The 19,442-nt window shown below is 38.8% G+C and overlaps 2 protein-coding genes across 2 annotated transcripts; one reads left to right on the top strand and one right to left on the bottom strand.

Moving 5' to 3' along the window:
• Window positions 1-667: 667 nt before the first annotated feature.
• Window positions 668-2,610, bottom strand: LOC119547343. The gene is made up of 2 exons (XM_037854155.1): window positions 2,170-2,610; window positions 668-1,413 (listed from the first exon to the last, which is right to left on the bottom strand). The coding sequence occupies exons 1-2, from the start codon at window positions 2,488-2,490 to the stop codon at window positions 790-792; spliced, it is 945 nt and encodes a 314-aa protein (XP_037710083.1). The 5' UTR covers window positions 2,491-2,610; the 3' UTR covers window positions 668-789.
• Window positions 2,611-11,466: 8,856 nt separating this feature from the next.
• On the top strand, window positions 11,467-15,890 carry LOC119547088 (probable serine/threonine-protein kinase yakA). Its single transcript, XM_037853787.1, has 2 exons — window positions 11,467-11,610; window positions 14,043-15,890. The coding sequence occupies exon 2, from the start codon at window positions 14,052-14,054 to the stop codon at window positions 15,696-15,698; it is 1,647 nt and encodes a 548-aa protein (XP_037709715.1). The 5' UTR covers window positions 11,467-11,610; window positions 14,043-14,051; the 3' UTR covers window positions 15,699-15,890.
• The last annotated feature ends 3,552 nt before the right edge of the window (window positions 15,891-19,442 follow it).

Below are 19,442 nucleotides of genomic sequence, written 5' to 3'. Positions count from 1 at the left end.
TTATGGCCTGTCCGAAAATGTATCTTGTCCCCCACAACAATTGAAATCTTATTGAGTGTCCTGTCCTCGGCAGTTTCAGTTTCGATTTTTGCTTACCTCTATTCTTTTGTGTTTTTCTGGCAAATTGTTATTTGCTATCGTAAGTGCCCCAGTGCAATTGTCCTTGCCCTTCCCATCTTATTGGTTTACAAAATTGGTTAAATTGTATATTGGGGCAATTGTTTAAATTGACTTTTGAATCGCTTGATATAGTTAGCAACACAGAAAAATATTCATAATAATTTTGATGAAATTAATTATCAATTCTGTCTAGAGACATAGCGTTCTTGCTTTTTGCTCTCTTTTTTGATTTGGGAGAAATATAATACTACTGTCTCGCTCTAAATTTCAGGCAGTGCCGCTCTTTTCTTCGTTTTGAGAGAACTTTTAAGAGAAAATGCTAGAAAGATTATTTCTCAATATCAAGTTTACATTTTTCAATGCTTTCCTTTTTTCCCGGGTAGGTAAAAATTTATCTGAATTTCAGGCGGTGTCGCTCTTTTTTTCGTTTTGAGAGAACTTTCACAGAGAGGAAATGCTAGAGAGATTATTTCTCAATATCAAGTTTACATTTTTCAATGCTTTTTTTTTTCCGTGTAGGTAAAGTGTTTTTTTTTAACAAATTCTGTATGCTTTTCCCAAAAGCTGAACGAGAATGTTTCTATATTTTAACAATTTGTGGACAATTTGAATCACTGATAAAGTTTGCTTCGACGAATGGAATCTGAATGGAGTGGCCGATTGAACGGCTTACTTCTGCGATGGCTTTAGGTTATCCATCCAGGGTGTGGGATTGACGTAGAGCTGCGAGACGGTGCCTCGCAGGGAGTCCAGGCCCTGATTGAGGGGCACCGGCTTGGGCTTCGCGTCCACGTTGCTCATCCACTTCTCCCAGGCAACCTGCGCGAGTCGCTTGCGCCGCTCCTCCTCCAGCGCCCTGGACACCATGGCCCTACGTTTCTCCTCGCGCTGAGCCTGCTGTTGCCGCTGCTTCTTAAGCCACCAGTCCTCGACGACCTTGCGGATCTCGTCCTTGGACACCTTGCGAATGGTCCTGTTGGTCGCCACCGCCGAAGAGTTCGCTGAGCCAGATGGGCACAAAGTGCTGGATGCGGATACCAGGGGATCCTTGCTCAGCGCCAAGCCGGCCTTCATGGCCGCGGTCTGAAGATGAGTCTCCACTTGCAGGTTCGCCGCCTGGCGAGCCTTGTCCTTCAGCCACTGGTCATAGCACATCCTGGCCAGCTTCTTGCGCTCCTCCAATCGCTGCTGCTGGGACTCCCGCTCCTCCTTGAGCCGCCGCTGTCTTTCCAGGAGCTGCCGCTGCTTGGCCGAGTACCAGTTCTCGTAGGCAGCCTCTGGCTCGCGATCCACCTGGATAAGGATAAGCAATCACATGGATAAAAATGGAACATATGGTAAATAGGTCGAGTCAAAATGTTCTCAATTGTGCTGAAACGTTCAGGGTACAAACTTATTATCTTCTACTGGCGATTTTCTCTTTAAGCAAAGGATTCTACACTTGTGTTTTAAAACCAATTGGAAATATGTATGCCTAAAAATCCACCTGGATGGGGATAAGCAATCACAAGGATAAAAATGCTAATAGGTCAAGTCAAAATGTTCTCAATTGTGCTGAAAATTTCAGGGTACAAACTTATCTTCTACTTGCGATTTTCTCTTTAAGCAAAGGATTCTACACTTGTGTTTTGAAACCAATTGAAAATATTCCTGAAAATCCACCTGGATGGGGATAAACAATCACAAGGATACAAATGGAACATATGTTAAAAAGGTCAAGTCAAAATGTTCTCAATTGTTCTGAAACATTCAGGGTACAAACTTATTATCTTCTTCTGGCATATTTCTCTTTAAGCAAAAGATTCTACACTTGTGTTTTGAAACCAATTAGAAATATGCCTAAAAATATTCGGTTCATTAATGCGATTGTCTCTCGAAATAAATCCTTCTGAATAAAAAAAATATTATTGCATACTTTTAGACACCTTAATATGCGATTAGAAACCAATGTGATTTCTATGAAACGCTTAAACATTTTCCCACTTGTTTTATATTGATAATAAAAAAGAGTGAAGAAGTTTAGAAGTTTAGAAATTTCGTAAGTCCTACCTTTATTCCTTGTATGTGCTTGAGGTAGTTGAGGGAGCTCTCCGGGGAGTTGAGACACAGCGGGGGCACCAAGTTGTTCTGGCTTTCGGATCGCTTGAGTCCCGCATAGATGGTAGACCAATTACTCGTAGAATTAGGCGACGGATAATCCGTAATAGCGTAAGTGCGAGTGCTGGTGTTTTGGGGAAGGGAATCCGGCGATGAAATCGATTTGGGAGACTCGTTGGACGACGAGGATCGTCTGATGCGGGTACTGGTGCTGAAGATATCGTCCCTGAAGATGAATTCTCCCGAGGGGTTAATGCGACCACAGAATGCCATTTCAAAACGTGGGGTTTACGGAAGTGTGTTTGTCTGTTGAACGAAGAGGCAGTGAGGACAGTATTAAACGAAATAATTTTTTGGCTTTTCAACTTTTCAACTTGATTGTCAAAGGTTCCAACTTGTAACTAAAAAGCGATGCCTACGCAAATGTTCAGCTGTCAGCAGGTTTTCCGATATCCCCCCCAATATGGTTCCGCGTCAAAATGCTTGTCACACTGCACAGAAAGCCGCGCAATTAAACCTGCAGCCCGACCAATTGCACTTCCATATGCAGCGGAAAATTTTAATTACAATGGCCGGGAAACAAGAACAATAACAGCGCGGAACTAGCGAATATAAAGAATACACGTGCCTTGGCGATGACGTCGAGGCCGACGGTGGTGTAAACCTCAGTTGCCGACACATCAGTAAATGGCGGCGGCCCATTGACATTTCCGCTGATTACTTTATGGCCGAACACATGTACACGGTCCTTCGTAGTGCAGTGCATGACGGTCCGACGCCTGTCGCAACATGACATGACATTTTGGCGCCCAACTCACCCCCTTCATACACACTCATATATATAGCCACGCCCCCGGATTCTGGCCATCAAGCGCGTCTGGGCCCAGGTCGTGGGTTTCATTTTGCGAAGGGTATAATTACTTTGTAATGATACTCGTATTACTTTCGACCTGCAAAAAAAAAATTTAATACTTATAAATGGTTCCATCAGTCCTGTTTACCTCGCCCATTTCATCGGGTCTGGGCAGACCGCCGCGTTGACATTTTGCACAATCTATAAAAAGGTCAGGAATCATGCAGTGCACTGCATGAAATGACGCACTACAGAGTAAAATCCATTCTTATCTATCTTTCACTAAACATTTTCGGTGATGGTAAAAACGGTTTATATCGGGGGTGCTCTGTCATTGAATCAGATGAAAACACACATTTTGGGGAACAATTACAAAGTAATATAAAACAAGAATAATTGCTGGGTAAATAATATTTTTAGATAAATAAATTAAATATAAAATAGATATATCATATTTACTGACACCAAAGGGGCAGTATGTATTTTGCATTTATTTCAATGTATGGTTGAAGTGTCTTTTTGGAGTGCCTAGAAGTCCTTCATTTTTGTCTCCTATATTATGAAATTTATTATAAACTTTCCCAGCATCTTAAGCTTAAAAGTATATTTTTCAGCAAAAAAGTCGAAAAATAGCCTCTCTGATAATATCCATTTTATACAGATTAAGTTTTGAGTTTAAAGTAAATTTTTTAAAACAATAGGAAATATGTAAAGGACTTTTCAAAAGTTGGTAAAAATATTAAAACACCTAATAAATATCTTATCCAAAGTTATGATAAGACTTCAAATCGAAGACTTTGATTGATTTTGTTAGTGTTTCTCCTAAGCTATTTATTTTTAATCCAACTTTTTGGATAGTAATATAACAATACATACAAGTAATATATAATGTTACAATATTGCCGAGAACTAATGTTTTAAATTTAAGTTTCAAACAAAATAAATCAATTGTATTTTAATATCTCGTTAGGATCAAGGAATTCTCAACTTCATGTAGGTAAGTGCAGCGGGTCATAATTTTCGAAGGACGAGAAGCAGCTCCGTCATGAATTTAAGTGCAAGGCCGCACAGACTCGTATGCATGCACAATTGAGCCAACTGACACATTGGCAAACCAACATGCGAAGCTCGGAATACCGAACGCCGAAAATCTCAAAATGTAATGACAGACTAATTATGCGTGCAAATGGTTTATAAATATTTTATAATGCCCGCGTGACCCTGACTTCCAGTTGGGTGGTTTGGGGGGTGGACATTGAGTACTGGGTATGTGTTGGGGACCCAGGAATTCAGACACATATAGTACATACTGATGACTGCATACCTGAAACCGGAATGCCAATCCCCCTCGGCAGAGTGTGCATTGTATGCGATTCGGCCTTTTGACTGTTTGTTTGGGTGTTCCGGGTGTTATGGTGCAGTTGTGTGTTTTGCGCATCGCTGATTGCATTGCGGTTTTACGACTTCATTATTGTTAATTATACGCCGCGCTGCCAGCCATCACACTCCTTCACACAAGCCTCACAACGCCATATCGAATATTCTGCGAAAAGGCCCATGCCTCTCCAGGCAACTGTCAAAAAAAGGTAAAAGAGTAAATTCAAAAATATGACATTGCGAAAACCACAAACTTAATTGGGCTTATTGCATCGGGCCGACACTGAGCCAACTAATTTTTCACCGCGGTGTGCAGATTATGGATGGAAAGTGGCAACTAATATTCATGTGTTCTAGTTTGGGTAATAAATGTTTTTTTTTTTTCGGGAATAATGAGAGTATTATTTTTCCCCAATTTGTTTTTATACAGAGAGAAAAGGATTTGGGCGCCAAAAACACAATACAAAGTAAAAGTAAAGATGCTGTTTTTATAAAGCTAACACTCTCATTACAAATTTAAATTTTTATCTTTGGTTTTTGTAGTTAAATATTAAATTTCAAATCTACTGCTATTCATTTAGTTCAATTTTAAATGTCGAGAAACGGAAAACGAAAGATTTATCTGCTCAGCTAAAGCGTAGTTGATGTTTAATTAAAGTTAATTGAAAGCGAATTTAAAAGAAACAGCTCTTTGTTGATTTAAACCTGAAAACGTATATATTTTAGATGATTTGGAACAGTTTTTTTTTGATATGGCCTGACAAAAAATTTGTTTTGATAGGAAAATGCACATTAAATTAATGAATGAAACCCTGTTTAAAGGGATTTCGATAGGAAAGATAGCCTTCACACATTCCACATCCTCCTAATATGTTGCTGCATATCTAAGTTATCATTAAATGTCGTAAGCCCAAATGATAATGCATAAATGTTAACAAATTTCCCAGAATGCCGAGCACACTTAGCTGGGGGTGGAAAAACCCCCCCTCTGGACACTCTTGGCTTTCAGCATGGAATTCATTTTACATGCATGGCAATAGACAGACAATGGTCCCCCCTTATCCTTCGGCTGCTAAGATTTGATTTGAAATTTGTAAATGCGGTCACGTATGTTATTATAACAAATATCTTTCATGGTTATGTTTATATGCTTACATTTCTGGCAGCCATCGCTCTCTCTCTCTGTCCCTCTCTTACATTTTCCCTCTCGCTTTCAGCTTCCAACAAATTGACTTTTGTATTCGCATTTTGAAATTTTCGCACATGAAACCTATAAACTCGTACATAATAAATACATACATATATATTTTGCATCTTGAGTGCGTCGCAGGAAGACATTGTAAAATTTGAATTTATATTGAGGTGCTCGTGTTTCTTTACACACACTATATAATTAAATCATTTTATGACATTTCAAATCCTTTAAGGCTAATCATAACAAGAAAGCTTATTAGGTCTTTGACTTGAAGGCTCATAGTGTGTTTTTTAAAGCAAGCAAATGAGCAATCTGGCAAGCTCAAAGTAGAAAACACATTTTAACTGCAAGTAATTTGAATAAAAATAATTTGTTTTGCTATTATATTATTACCTAAAATTTATATTTTATTAGGTAAGCCAATTATTTTAGTTTGCAATATTTAAATTTAACAGTAAGATCTTTTCTAATTTTTAAATGCTGCGAAAAAAATATTGCTCATTTCAAAAATTAAAAATCAGTACTTTAGATATTTTAACTACTATCAAGATCATTCTGTTTTGTATGCAGTTTTTATATCGTCATTAAATTTCATATTTTTTCTTAAGCTTGTAAAAAAGTTTCTTACCTTTTTAATACTAAAATGTGGAATATTAAATAAAATTAATTTGTAGTACTAATAACAATTTATTGGGTAATTTGTGTGTCATTATACTTATTTTTCTGAAAAGCAGCAATTGTTGACTTTTAAATAATCAAAAAATATATTCTCACGGAGAATTTCTAAGTCGTATGCAAACTTGAACTACTTTTTCAGAAGAATTCAGGTTATTTTAAAGAAAAACAAGACCAGTCAGAGGCTGTGACTCAGAGCCCGTGGCAAACCCCTAGAGAGTGGTGGCAAATGTGCCTATCATTGCTGCATGTCAATGTTGGCGAAATGTATCTTTCACGCTCAATTTATTTGTAATGATGTCGACAGCAGAGTCTCTTTGGGAAAAGCTGTTCAAGTAGGTGGGTAAAAAAGCAAAAAAAAAAAGTGTAAGGAAACGGAAAACGTAAGGCCGCTATGGCACATTAGTGGCGCCACGAAAAATCCCCAATCATAAAGTGAGCGGACTTGTGGCAACTTTTCGCGAACGCATTTTTCATGTCGAAATCGTTGGGTCTAGGGCAAATGATATCCCTTGGGGGCGTGGCAGGGGCAGGGGTGGGATGAAATAGCCGCATGTGTAGCTCTAATGAAATAAACATGTTTATTAGAGATACAAATGCGAGTCAGAGGTTCTGGCTTTTTTTACGGCCACGATTCCCATAGCCTTTTTTCCGCGATGTTTCACAGTGCGTATGATTAATATTAAGCGTAGCTACGCTTGCACCTGTCCGCTTTGTAATTAATTGAATTATTTTTCTCAGGACGTGTCCTTCAGTGGATGAAGGAAACGGCGTAGTAGCAAAAAGCACAGCCAGTCCGATGGAATTATAAATTCAAGGGGCATCAAAAATAGCGGAAATGCAATTAAAATTGTGCAAGGTTCACGGCAACCCGGCGAAGTGTTGGTCTGTGAGTGTGGCTTAGAAAAATTACCAACAGCTACTTAGTAAGGATAAAAAACTGCACAACTTTTCGGAATGCTGCAGGCGAAATGAGAGCCATATTATGCTTAATTAAGCTGCTTTCTCCTCCGTTTCGCAGCTTCGATGCTGGTAAAAATGTTGGCCAGGTGAGGATTAAAAGAGTGCCTCTGCTTAAACTGCGGAAAAGAAAGGAGTAAGTGGGGCTACAAGTGGAGCTCTTGAAGTTTAAGAGACTTCTGAGTGGTGAAACAGCACCGAAGGATGACTTTGATTTTGGGAACTTGTTTTAAGATATCAAACATTATTACACAAATTACCAAAAATGTTTTGCCTAATATTTGAACAGATATAGATATAGATTATAGGCAAAAAATATATCACATAAATGTCATAAACGCTGGACAAATTCTATCCTGGTTGAAGGCTACATTTTTAATGCATTTTCTCAGCTGTCATTATCTCATTTTCCGTCCAGCGCTTTTATTTAATTAGTTGAAAAAAAAACTGTTAACACGATTCTCTGGAATACCACTTACAGGCCAATTGAAAACAAACAAATCGGTTTAAACTATTAAAATTAATCCATTAAAAATAAAAAGGGGCATTGTAAATGAAACCGAAGGGATGGCAGTCGCAGGTACCATCCACCGGGGGTAAACGTATCCATTCAGAGCGGCATGCTAATGAGGTTAATGTTTGCATTGAACCCAAAAAACGGCGAATGCAAAGCGATGCTGGGAAAAAGCCCAACCTCGACATCAGGTCCTGACCTCCCTATCCTTACCACCATCTTTCCGCTGGCTGGCATCCCATCATAAGCGAATCGTGGGATTTCAAAATGTGTGTGCAGAAAAAGTCAGGCAAACAAACGGACAAATAGCAGGGGAAGCCTTGAAGAGACCAACTAATCAAGGTAATGAAATCAGTTTTATTTTAGCTTATTTCCTCTTTTTTTCCTTCACCATTCCCCGCTCAGAGTTGCGGAACCAGGCCCACAAATAAGGAATTCAGAGAGGGAGTGCAGTTAAAAGTGTTCAACAGAGGGGTTAAGGCTTTTAGCCCTTTCCGGGGCCGTCTGGCATAGGGCACTCTCCCCACTGCCTGTCTGTTTGGGGTTGTTTATATTAGAATTAAAAATATTAAATATTCCTAAAGTCCAAAACTGTTGATGGGTAGACTACTTATAAAGATATGGGGTTTATGCTACCCCTAACTTTGGTTCTCTTTGTATAAATCAAAGTGGCAAAATATATACACATAAATTAAATAAAGCAATTAGACCAGTGTCATATTACGCTCAGTAAAGCTTGGGGCCTATTTATCCCCGAATTCTTAAGACCTACTTGAAATTATTACAACTGGTAGGTACATTGTCTCGCGAATTCTTCAGAAAATGGGACAAAAGTCCGAAACTTTTTACCGCTTAATTATAAAAGTTACTTACTTAAGTATAGCTATAAGACTAGGGCCATAGAATGCTTAGGAACGCTGGAGCCCAATTTAACCGCGAGTTCTTGAGACCTCGCGAATTCTTCAGAAAAGGGGAGAATAGTCCGAAACTTTTACTGCTTAATTAGAAAAGTTAAAAAACGTAAGTGTGCTCAATCGATTTCTTTGAATATTCCTAGAAACCTACTTGAAAATATTGCAACTGGTATGTACATTGTCTCGCGAATTCTTCAGAAAAGGGAAGAAAAGTCCGAAACTTTTTTCTGCTTAATTATAAAAGTTTAAGAACTTAAATGTTTCTAATAGATTTCTTTGAAAATTCCTAGAAACCTACTTGAAAATATTACAACTGCTATGTACATTGTCTCGCGAATTCTTCAGAAAAGTGGACAAAAGTCCGAAACTTTTTACCGCTTAATTTGAAAAGTTAAAAAACTTAAGTGTGGTTAATAGATTTCTTTGAAAATTCCTAGAAACCTACTTGAAAATATTACAACTGCTATGTACATTGTCTCGCGAATTCTTCAGAAAAGTGGATAAAAGTCCGAAACTTTTTTCCGCTTAATTAGAAAAGTTAAAAAACTTATGTGTGGTTGATAGATTTCTTTGAAAATTCCTAGAAGCCTACTTATACAACTGGTATGTACATTGTGTCGCGAATTCTTCAGAAAAGGGGAGAAAAGTCCGAAACTTTTTACCGCTTAACTAGAAAAGTTAAAAAACTTTAGTGTGCTCAATAGATTTCTTTGAAAGTTCCTAAACCATTATATCATCAACCATTATATCAGCTTCTTTTTGAGCCCAAATTGTCATAGCATATCCTTTTCTACTGCACTTGTCATATACATATTTCAGCGAAACTCACCCACTCACTTTTCCGCTCGTGAACTGCTGATGGCTGAACAAACTTGCAACCACTATAAACTTGAAACCACTGGCATACAGTCCGAGACTCAATTTTGGCCCGACAACAATCAGATGGAGCTCGTTGAGCAAACTTGCTCCTGTTCCAATGCCAAATGCTCCTTCTGATCCCTATGATATGGTCTCCATGCTTGTTTCACATTTCCGCTTAGTTGAAATTATTAATTACCGAAATTCCATGGGACGACGACAACAATCTGGATGGGTTTTACCAGTTTGTGGGTGGTCGGTGCTTGGGAAATCTTGTCAGCAATTCAATTAGTGGGCGCTTGCGTTTATCTTATTTAAATATAGCATACTTTCCGACTGCCGTGTGCCTCAGTGTGTGCCAGTGTGTGTGTTGTGATAGTGATTGTATTGGTGTCGTCATGGCAACGACAAGGACTCGAAGGACTCGAAGGACTCGTAGGACTAGAGGCGAACTCGTGACTTATGCAGTGACGCAACCAATTACGGCTTAGGGGCAACTGAAACTGCAACTGCTGTCTCGCCGCCATCTTCCTCGCCCCATCTCGTCCTTTATCCTTCGTCCTTTGGGTGTGTGTGAGTGTGAATGTGTATGTGGGTGTGTGCTCTGCGGTTAACTGTGTCTGCTAGGCGTCTGCCTTCCAGACCGATATTCCCTCAAAAACTATGTCACTATGGGATTTTATGCCACACTCAAATTTTCACTAGTGTGCTTTCGTGATGGGTAACTCTATTTTTTGGCTCAACTACCGCTGAAATGTCGTTGGCCATTCTTTAGCAGCGATTGTTCAAAAGTTTCTTAATTAAATATGATATACCTGGCAGCCAATCAGCTCACCCAGGCCACTGCTAATTGAAGTTGCGAACTGCCAACGTTGCTGTTTTTGACATCTGGGGCGCAAAATGTCAGTTAAAATGCAATTTTCCTGTTGTTAAATCGAGTTAATAAACCTCTAAACTAGCGAAAGTTTTTTAGAATATATAAAATAAAATAAAATTGTCCATGAGAGTTTCTTAAATTTTAAATGTTACAGAAAATATCTATAAAAATATCAATGAATTGGATTAGGATATTATAAGAAGTGGGACTAAATATGTCTGGAATCCATTATGAAGCTACCAATTTCATGGTTATACATTTTTTCATAGAATCAGAATAAACCCATACCATTATACCTTCCTGGTTTTATACAAATAGTCTGTAACCCTTCAAGGAATTTAGAAAATTGGAGGTATCAAAGGTAATTTCCGTTGCAATTCAACGAATTCAATGAATAGGAATACGATATTATAAGAAGTGGGACTAAATATGTCTGGAATCCATTATTAAGCTTTCAATTTCGTGGTTATAAATTTCTTCATAGAATCATAATTAATCTTTACCTTTAACCCATCTTGATTTTATACAATAATCTGTAACCGTTAAAGGAACTTAGAAAATTGGAGGCATCAAAGGTAATTTCCCCTGCAATTCAACGTCTTATTATTATATTTTGTCTTAAAATAGTTTTTGCTTTGGTTGTATTTTAAAAACCCAACAAATTATCTCCAATAATTTATTGGATATTAACCAGATTCTTGGCAAATGACGAAGCAGATTAAAAGATTTAACTTATCGAACCTGGCTCGCCGGGCCAAGTCACTTAAGTAAATTGGCCCACAAAGTTCGTCTGCCAAAGGTAGTCGCATTTTATACCACCTCCTCAGAGGTTTTTCTTTTCGTTTTGGGGAGTTACTTATCTGATTTGTTTGCGGTTGTGTTGTGCGTGAGCTGCCAAAGAATTGAAGACGTCAATGAAGAGACCCAGATGGGGTGGCAAGATTGTCATTGACTTTTTAATTCTGTCTGGCAGCCTCACTCGTTTTAATTAGGTAAAATCGCCACAGATCACAGTGGGCCGTGGCTTTTTGGAGCTGTCGGATTCAATACACAAATTTACTCTTACATTCTTAAAAATACAAAGAAATAATTATATTTTCTTTTCTACGAGCAAGCAGCTGAGAAGAGAGGTGGCTTCGTGGTAAAATATAGAAATCAGCCGCATTTTTGGTAAGTCCTTGCAATTTCATTTGTTTTTAAACCCATGGTGTGGTAAATCCGTTTATTTTAAAAAACCTTTGCATAAACTCGCGAACAAAAAAATGAAAAATAAACAGGTTAACTTGGAAACCAGGCAATATTAATCAGTTCAATTTGACGCTCCATTGATTGAAAAATAACCCCCTGTGGCCCCCATCCACCATTGTCGTCATATTCATACACTTAATTAAATTTGTGGCTGGCGAAAGTGAAATGTAATGACATTCGCCGGCGAAACGTGAAATGTTTGTTATGAGTGTAAACAATATTTTATATATGTATGTATTTTTAAATGGAAGTAGAGGCTCCTGGCTGCAACGGCGTCAGTCGGCGAGTCGGTCAGTGGTCACACATGGCGTATGAAATATGCGACGCTTTGGCCACAGGTAAAATTGTCACGTTTTTAATTAAACGGCCCAAAGCCCAAAGCCCAACAGCCAGCAAACAATCGTCCAATAATCAATGCCCTGCTCCGTGACAATAAAATGGGTAAAAATATAATTACAATTATAAATAAGAGTTTTATTGGGTGCGTGCCTGAAATGTGTAACTGAAACATATCATTGTGGTGTAACCACTTGTTGGAATCTCCTCATTCTATGCAACAATCGAGTTCGTCGCTAATTAAAAACATTTTAATAAAATTGTTTTGAACCACCTGTATATCTGTGGCTAATTAAAAATTTAAACTTTTTTTATCCAACGTTTTGCTAGATTTTTAAGTGCTTTGCCTTATTATATTCCATATTTAAATGCTTAAACAGCTCAAGATGGAATATACTTAGATGTATGAATTTATAAGTAAATAGAATACATAAATTTAAAAGGAAAATTAATTTTTCACCAATGTTGAATTCTAGTCTTTTAAATAATATATTTTATTGACACTATTTTTAAAACATCTAATATTCTTCAATAATCTAAAAAATGGATTAACAGATTAAATAGTTCGTTAGATTTTAGAAAGAGCTGAGCTGTTTTGATTTTGTAAAGGGACGACCATTTTGGTTTAAAGTACATACATATTAGTTTCCAAGTATAATCCCTTTCACTACTCTTACTGATGGCTTTTAAGAACATTATCATTTGGCCTGATTCTCGAAATAGAGCGGTGAGCCTTTAATAGAAGGCACACACACGCAATCCCCACACCCAGCCACGCCCACTTTTTGACAAGTCATTTGGCAGCTCGTTGAAAAAAAGACCAACTTAATTGTGTCACCCACCTTTAGGATTTAATTTTAGAGAGCCAAGACGATGGTAAACGACGATACAACAATTAACGAGGTACAAAATCATTTCATTGTGTTTGTCAAACGTTGCGACCGACCGAAGGGGCCTAAAAGCCAAGGGCGATAAGTTTTTTTATTACACCTGAGTGGTGCCCGCATGTGGGCACCGTACTACACCTAGGTGTATATCTGTGTGTGCCGAGACTCATTAAAAACGAAAGAGGGGCTCATTACCTGGCCGAGAGCAGAAACGGGAATAAACCAACACCAAACCGGCCCACATGGGAAAACAAACGATTTTTGAGCCGGCCGACTTTACGCTCAAACACCCAAAAACCCACCCACAAAAAGTGTGGATGTGTGTGGTGTACGGTTTTAATTACCTTCGGTTTCACCCATCTCGCTGTCGTTCGACTCGTTGTTTAAGTAATTGTTTGTCATTAGTTAAAATGTTTTCATTTTGCCTCGTACTCGATGGACTCGGTCTGGACGAACGAGTTCATTTGGCACAGACAGAAAAAATATCAAATTGATTCAAATTCAGGCGAGAAATTTGGATAATAATTCAATATTTTGGTTAAATTGGTTTTTACTAATAAATTTTTGATTAAGTGAAAGCTTTTACTTAAAAACCATTTTACGACTTTATAATTCCCAACAGGTTCTAGCTTTGCTTGCATGGTAACCCTATTCAATCGCTCAGAAATCTAGAAAATGTCAGTGCAAGACATATAGCGGATAAGCTTTACTTTAAATTCTTATTCCCCTAAAGTAATCTAAAACGTACTATTTTTAAAATTTTGAAATATAGGAATGACAAATAACTTACTTGGTTATTAACTATCACTTCAGAAAATGGCATTATTAATTATATATATTATTATTAGACTGTTTTATTATAAAATTTGTATCATTTTATTTAGATTAAATATCGATAAATAAGTAATACCTACAAAGTATATTTTTTTATCCCTCGCATGTCTCTCAAATATAGTTTGTTGTATGTAGCCCAAGTAATCTTTGCTTAGAACCTCATCTCGGTTGTGCTTAGGTTTGATCTATTTTCAGTCTACAGACACTCGGCCCACACAACAAATCGTCTCGACATATCGAGAGAAATCCGTTCTGAATAAATCCCCACATACCATTAATCTTGTCGATATTTCGCAGTCCTCCGGAATGGCCTTCGTAGCGCGTCGGAGCAGCGATGGCTCGGTGGTGGATCGTCATCAGGTTTCCGGAAGGAGCACTCTGCGTCCTTTGTCCTTGTCGGATATTAGTGACGAGGATTCAGAGTCAGTGCTGGGATATACGAACAGCACTTACGGAGCTCCCACCGTGAGATATGTGGGTCAGGGAGAGAACGATATCGATACGGAAAGCGAAATGGAACCCGAATCAAAAGGTTTAGCTGAGGATCATAACGAAGATGCGGACCTACACTTTGAAGACTCCCTGGAAGATCCAGCCGATATTTCAGGCAGTGAAACTGATTCTATTCTGAGCTTTTGCCATCAACTGGAGGAGGAGGAGGCCAACGATGCCATGCGCAGTGGCATGATGGACTATACAGATGAAGATACGGTAGATTATCCAGATGATGATGTGGATGCAGAGGATGTAGAGGATGAGGATCAGAAGAGCATGGGCAAGGGTGATGATGCGACTGTCACGGATACGGAGACCGTGATGAACTTCGACCAGGATCTGATTAGCCTGAGCTCTTTTGACAGCTGCACACCAACAGTGACACAGCGTTCAGAGGATCTGGATAATCTTAGCGCCAAGACCTTTTTCAAGCAGGACGTGATGGAGGACAACATCAGCAGCAAGACCTTCTTCAAGCAGGACCAACTGGATGGCCTCAGTGGGAAGACCTCCTACAAGTCAGCCATCAAGGATAAGAGGCAGCGATCACCTGTGGACCTCGAAACGGATCAGCTATCCAGTCGCACCTATAACCTGAGCACTGGAGGAAGTACAAGGGTCAGCAATAGGGGCAGCAATCGGGCAAGCAATCGCCTCCATGATGGATCCTCACTGTCCACCTGCAGCTGGTCGGAGATGTATGGCGGTGCCCTGCAGCCCGCCGATGGGCGTAGCAACATTGTGCCCTCGCTGAGCCTGGCCAGCGCCACCTCGGACACTTCGACCTACTTCAAGAGTCTGGAGGAGAACAAGGAGCGCCAGGGACAGGCGGCCTTCGAGGACTGGAAGGCGCGGAAAGCGGCCCAGAAGCAAAAGACTCTGATGGCCGCCAAGAAGGAGCAGCAGAAACGGGAGGCGGAGGCGGCTCTGCGCCAGAAACTGTCCCAGGAACGCTTCCAGGAGTGGTGTCGCCGCAAGGAGGAGCAGCAGCAAAAGCAACTGAAGCAGCAGCAGCAGCAAATGCAGATTCTACGCAAAAAGACAACGACCTCCAGCCAGTCGAGCTCGGGCAACTCCTCAGCCTCCAGCTTAATTTCCGGTTGCGGATCTGGATCCAGTTCGGGTGTGGGTTCGAGTGCAGGTCCTGTGAAGAAGGTGCCGCCGGAGATCACCAATAAGAGGATCAAGGAGTGGGAGCGCATCAAGGCGGAGCAACAGCAGATCGAAAGGGAGCGTCAAAAGAAGCTGCAGGACAACAAGCAGAAGCTGGAGGCGGAGCGCAGGCAGCGCTCCCAGGGCGCCTGGAAGAACTGGATGAAACAGGTGGACAAGCGGGCCAAGCCGGTGCCTTTAAACCAGGGCTTCGATACCCTCCGCGGCACTATCTCCAACATCTACATCAATCCCGTCCAGTGGGTGTCCAACATTGATCCGCAGGACTCTGGACGCAGTCGTTAGGTTGGATTGTGCGGGGGTCATTCATACGTTCGTTACACTATCGTCCATTCTGGAAGATGTCGCTAGGGTTGCTGGGCCAACCAATTAATTATTAACCTACTATACATTTGTTTTTCGGATCGTGGCGGTGGATCCCACATTGTTTTAGCTTCGCAAGTTGACCAATAAACAATATCAGCATCTTTAACTATACGAGCTTGTTTGTAGACTAAAAGGGTATGTTGTACTTGTATCTTACAGACCTTCGAAAGCGTTACCGACCCTACATTTTATCTACACAAGTTGCTTCTGGTGTATGCTTCTCGTATCTAATAGTCAAGGAATCTACTATAACATTTAGTTCTTGTTTTAAGCTTAAATCATACTTGACGAACAAGTTTATTCAACCACACAATTTAAGAGAAAATTGTTCTTGAAATCTTGAAATGAATCATAATTGACGAACAAGTTTATCAAACCACACAATTTAAGAGAAAATTGTTCTCGAATCAAGAATTATGTTATTCCCTAGTGTGTTTACCTGAATTTGGTAACAATACCATTTAGTTATTGTTTTAAGAAGAAATCACACTTGAGGAAAAAGGTTATCAGGGCACACAATTTAAGAGGAAATCGTTCTTGAATCAAGAATATTGTTTTTGCCAAAAATTGGTAATAGAAAAAAGATCTTTACTATATCTTGTTTAGGAAACATAATTAGCATAATTAAACTCTTTTAAACTTCTTTTAAAAGAAAGACTAAATTGAAAAAAATTGAGTAAGTGATTTTGCTTAGTATGAAATAAGAATCAATTGATTTTTGATAGGCGTGTAGATTAAGTTTAGCGCAATAATATTCGTATTATGCAATTTTAACAAGTGTTTTAATTCCCAAAGATCCCGTTTGAATCTATACATTTGAACATAATATTTTAGCGTTTGTGTGTATTTTGTATTGAAGTGTATTTCTCACAAAGCCAAATATTGCAATTAAAATAGTGTAAACGGCAACCACGAATGGTGTCATGTGGCTCCACTTAACGTACCCACTGCGAGGAGGTTAATAAAAGTCGTGCTCAATGCGTCCCACGGAAGAAACTTAAACCGATAACCTTTGGCCTGGGGCTGTTATGGTTATATCCCTCACCCTCCCCAATCCCAGAGTCTAAGGACACTGCACTTCCTGGCTGCCTTTGCTGTCCTTGTGTTTTGTGGACCATTGCCGTGTTTGTTTCACTACCCATCTCCCCATTATTGTGTGCGTTTGTGTCAATTTGTGTTTTTATTATTTATTTGCCAGGTCCATGGGGAGTCGCTAGGTGGTGGAGCAGGCTTAATTAAGCTTTTTTTTTCCCTACCCACCCTGGTCGTCTGAGTTTTATTTATGCAATTAACCAAAGCCTCGTGTAATATGGTCCCGTTAGGTAAAAATCTTTGATTAATTGTAGTTTTGTTTACACGATGGGAGCGAGTCGGACATGATTATGTGGTCTATCTGGATCCAAGAAAGGGGCTTATGAGTTTTGGGATGGTGTGCGAAGGTAGGGTCTTTCAGGTGATTAGTCCTTTTAGTTAGCTGGCAATTTGTTTACACGTTTTGTGAGCTCGTCTCGTCTCGTCTCTTTCGGGGCTTGTCCATTTCAATTACCCCTTGTATTTATTTATGTATATTTTTTTCAATAGTGGCTCTCTATTCAGTTGGATTACTCATATGTAGGCAACTTTGTCCAGGTCACGAAGGCTTCTTTTTCCCCAACTGCTATGCAACTTTTCTTACAAAGCCATAAACTTTAATACGAAATCGTAAAAATTAGGGACAACTGCTAAATGGGTGCCCTTCTCATATGAGGATTGCGTAATCACGGCTGGCACAATGACAAAATGTTGATGCCGGCACAGATTTTTACGACTGCCCATAAATTAACAAACCATTTTCGACAAAGGCTTTCGGAGAACGTTTCTTGCCTGCAAATATTTAAAAATGTTTGCAAAGCATTTAAATAACAATTAAGAGCACGCACGCAGCCACAAATAATATAAAACAATTATTGTAAAACAATATACAGAATGCGGATTAGCGCATTTTGTCCGTTTGGGTGTGTTTTAAATGCAAATCAAAGGCGGCGAAAAAAAAAGTAGGACGAAAGCGAAAGCTTGCCGATAATTATAATAAATAACCACAGAAAATTTTTCGAAATGATTTTTTGCACAACGATTCGGCGGGGAGAACAAAAGAAAATTAATAATAAATCTCAAAATGCTCATTAACTTAATTACTGTGTTTATTTTCATTGCCCTTCCTGTTCCCTGCTTTTCCCGGCATTTTCCCAACCCCTGGGCTTTGTGTGTTGAAATGCTTTCCTTTTGTGCGTCACGCAATTTTTTGGACCCCCCTCAGTTGATAAACAACTCAACGCTGAAAAAATAGCCGCAAAACATGAAGAAATTGCGCGTCTTTAACCTTAATGTGTATTTAAGTAATGTTAATTGTACTCTGAGCTGCCAGATGCCATTTGCAGCCGACAACTGGCGCCACCGCCTGAGTTTCTTTCGCCCTCCCTCGCAAAATACTTGTAATTATGCTAATATATAAGTTTGCTCCGGGTAGCGTATCTAAACTTGTGTAATTGCTTACTGTTAATTGAATTTCACAGAATGAAGGTGAGCAAGCCAGGAATTAGGTGGAGGCGTTGACACATTTGTAATTTAAGAACCAAATCAAGTAAAATGTTGCAATATTTAATTATATTCGGAAAGACGAAAACACTTAAGCTTAAAAAATTGCTGATATCCAATTAATAAAATAATATGAAAATTAATAACTGTTTATTACTTCCTAAAGTAAAACATCAATTATTTTATTGCGACTGCTGCAGCTCGCTGCAACAAAATACTTTGACATTTTCATAAAATGTATATTTTATTAATATAGTGCCAAAATACAAAAACTCGTATTCGCCATTTGTTAAAAATTTTGTAACGTTTATTTTGTATAAGGGCTTAAAGTGTTAGGCAACTCTTGTGTATAAAAATCACATTTTAAGGCTCCATTGCTTAAATTCAGTAAAATGTTGACACAAAAATTACACATCGAACTACAATTTTAAAAAATGTTTTTTTTAGAATTTTGTGTAGTATATCCTCTATTAAATGAAATTGTTGCCTACCATTTAAAAAAAGGAAAGATACGGTTGTGGCGGAATCACCCACCTTAAATTTAAACAAAAATTAGCTATCAATACCTTATAATGACCTCAAAATTGCACTATCATTAATATTACTTTAACAAAAATTATAAAAGATGCAAGAGAATCGCATTGAGTGCCACTCTATATGTACATTTTAAATGTTTCTCTCAAAAAATACTGTGTATTCTGTTCATGATTCTGCTTATTAAAAGAATTTAAATTTTGTTTTCCATCGCTGTTTATAACTTAACGTGTCCCAAAAATGTTCAATATAATGTTTATCACGATGTATGCCATGATATATATCATAAAGCATATTTAGGTAAATTTAATAAATTCGTTTTGTGAACAGGAACCTTCTGAATTTTTCCCTTTTAATACTTACGTCCACCAATCTTTAAATTTAAAGAGCTGTTCGGAGCTGTCCAATATCGTTAAATGCCTGCCATGCAAAAATATTAAATTTTGATCACATTTTTTTTAGCAAGCAGCCAACGTTCAACTGCACCAGGCCGGTTGGCCACATAATACCCCAGCAACATTTTGACATTATTAAAATCGAAAATATTTAGGTCAT

This window comes from Drosophila subpulchrella, chromosome 2L, assembly GCF_014743375.2.
Source record: "Drosophila subpulchrella strain 33 F10 #4 breed RU33 chromosome 2L, RU_Dsub_v1.1 Primary Assembly, whole genome shotgun sequence".
NCBI lineage: Eukaryota > Metazoa > Arthropoda > Insecta > Diptera > Drosophilidae > Drosophila > Drosophila subpulchrella.
This window is presented reverse-complemented; position numbering and strand designations above follow the sequence as displayed.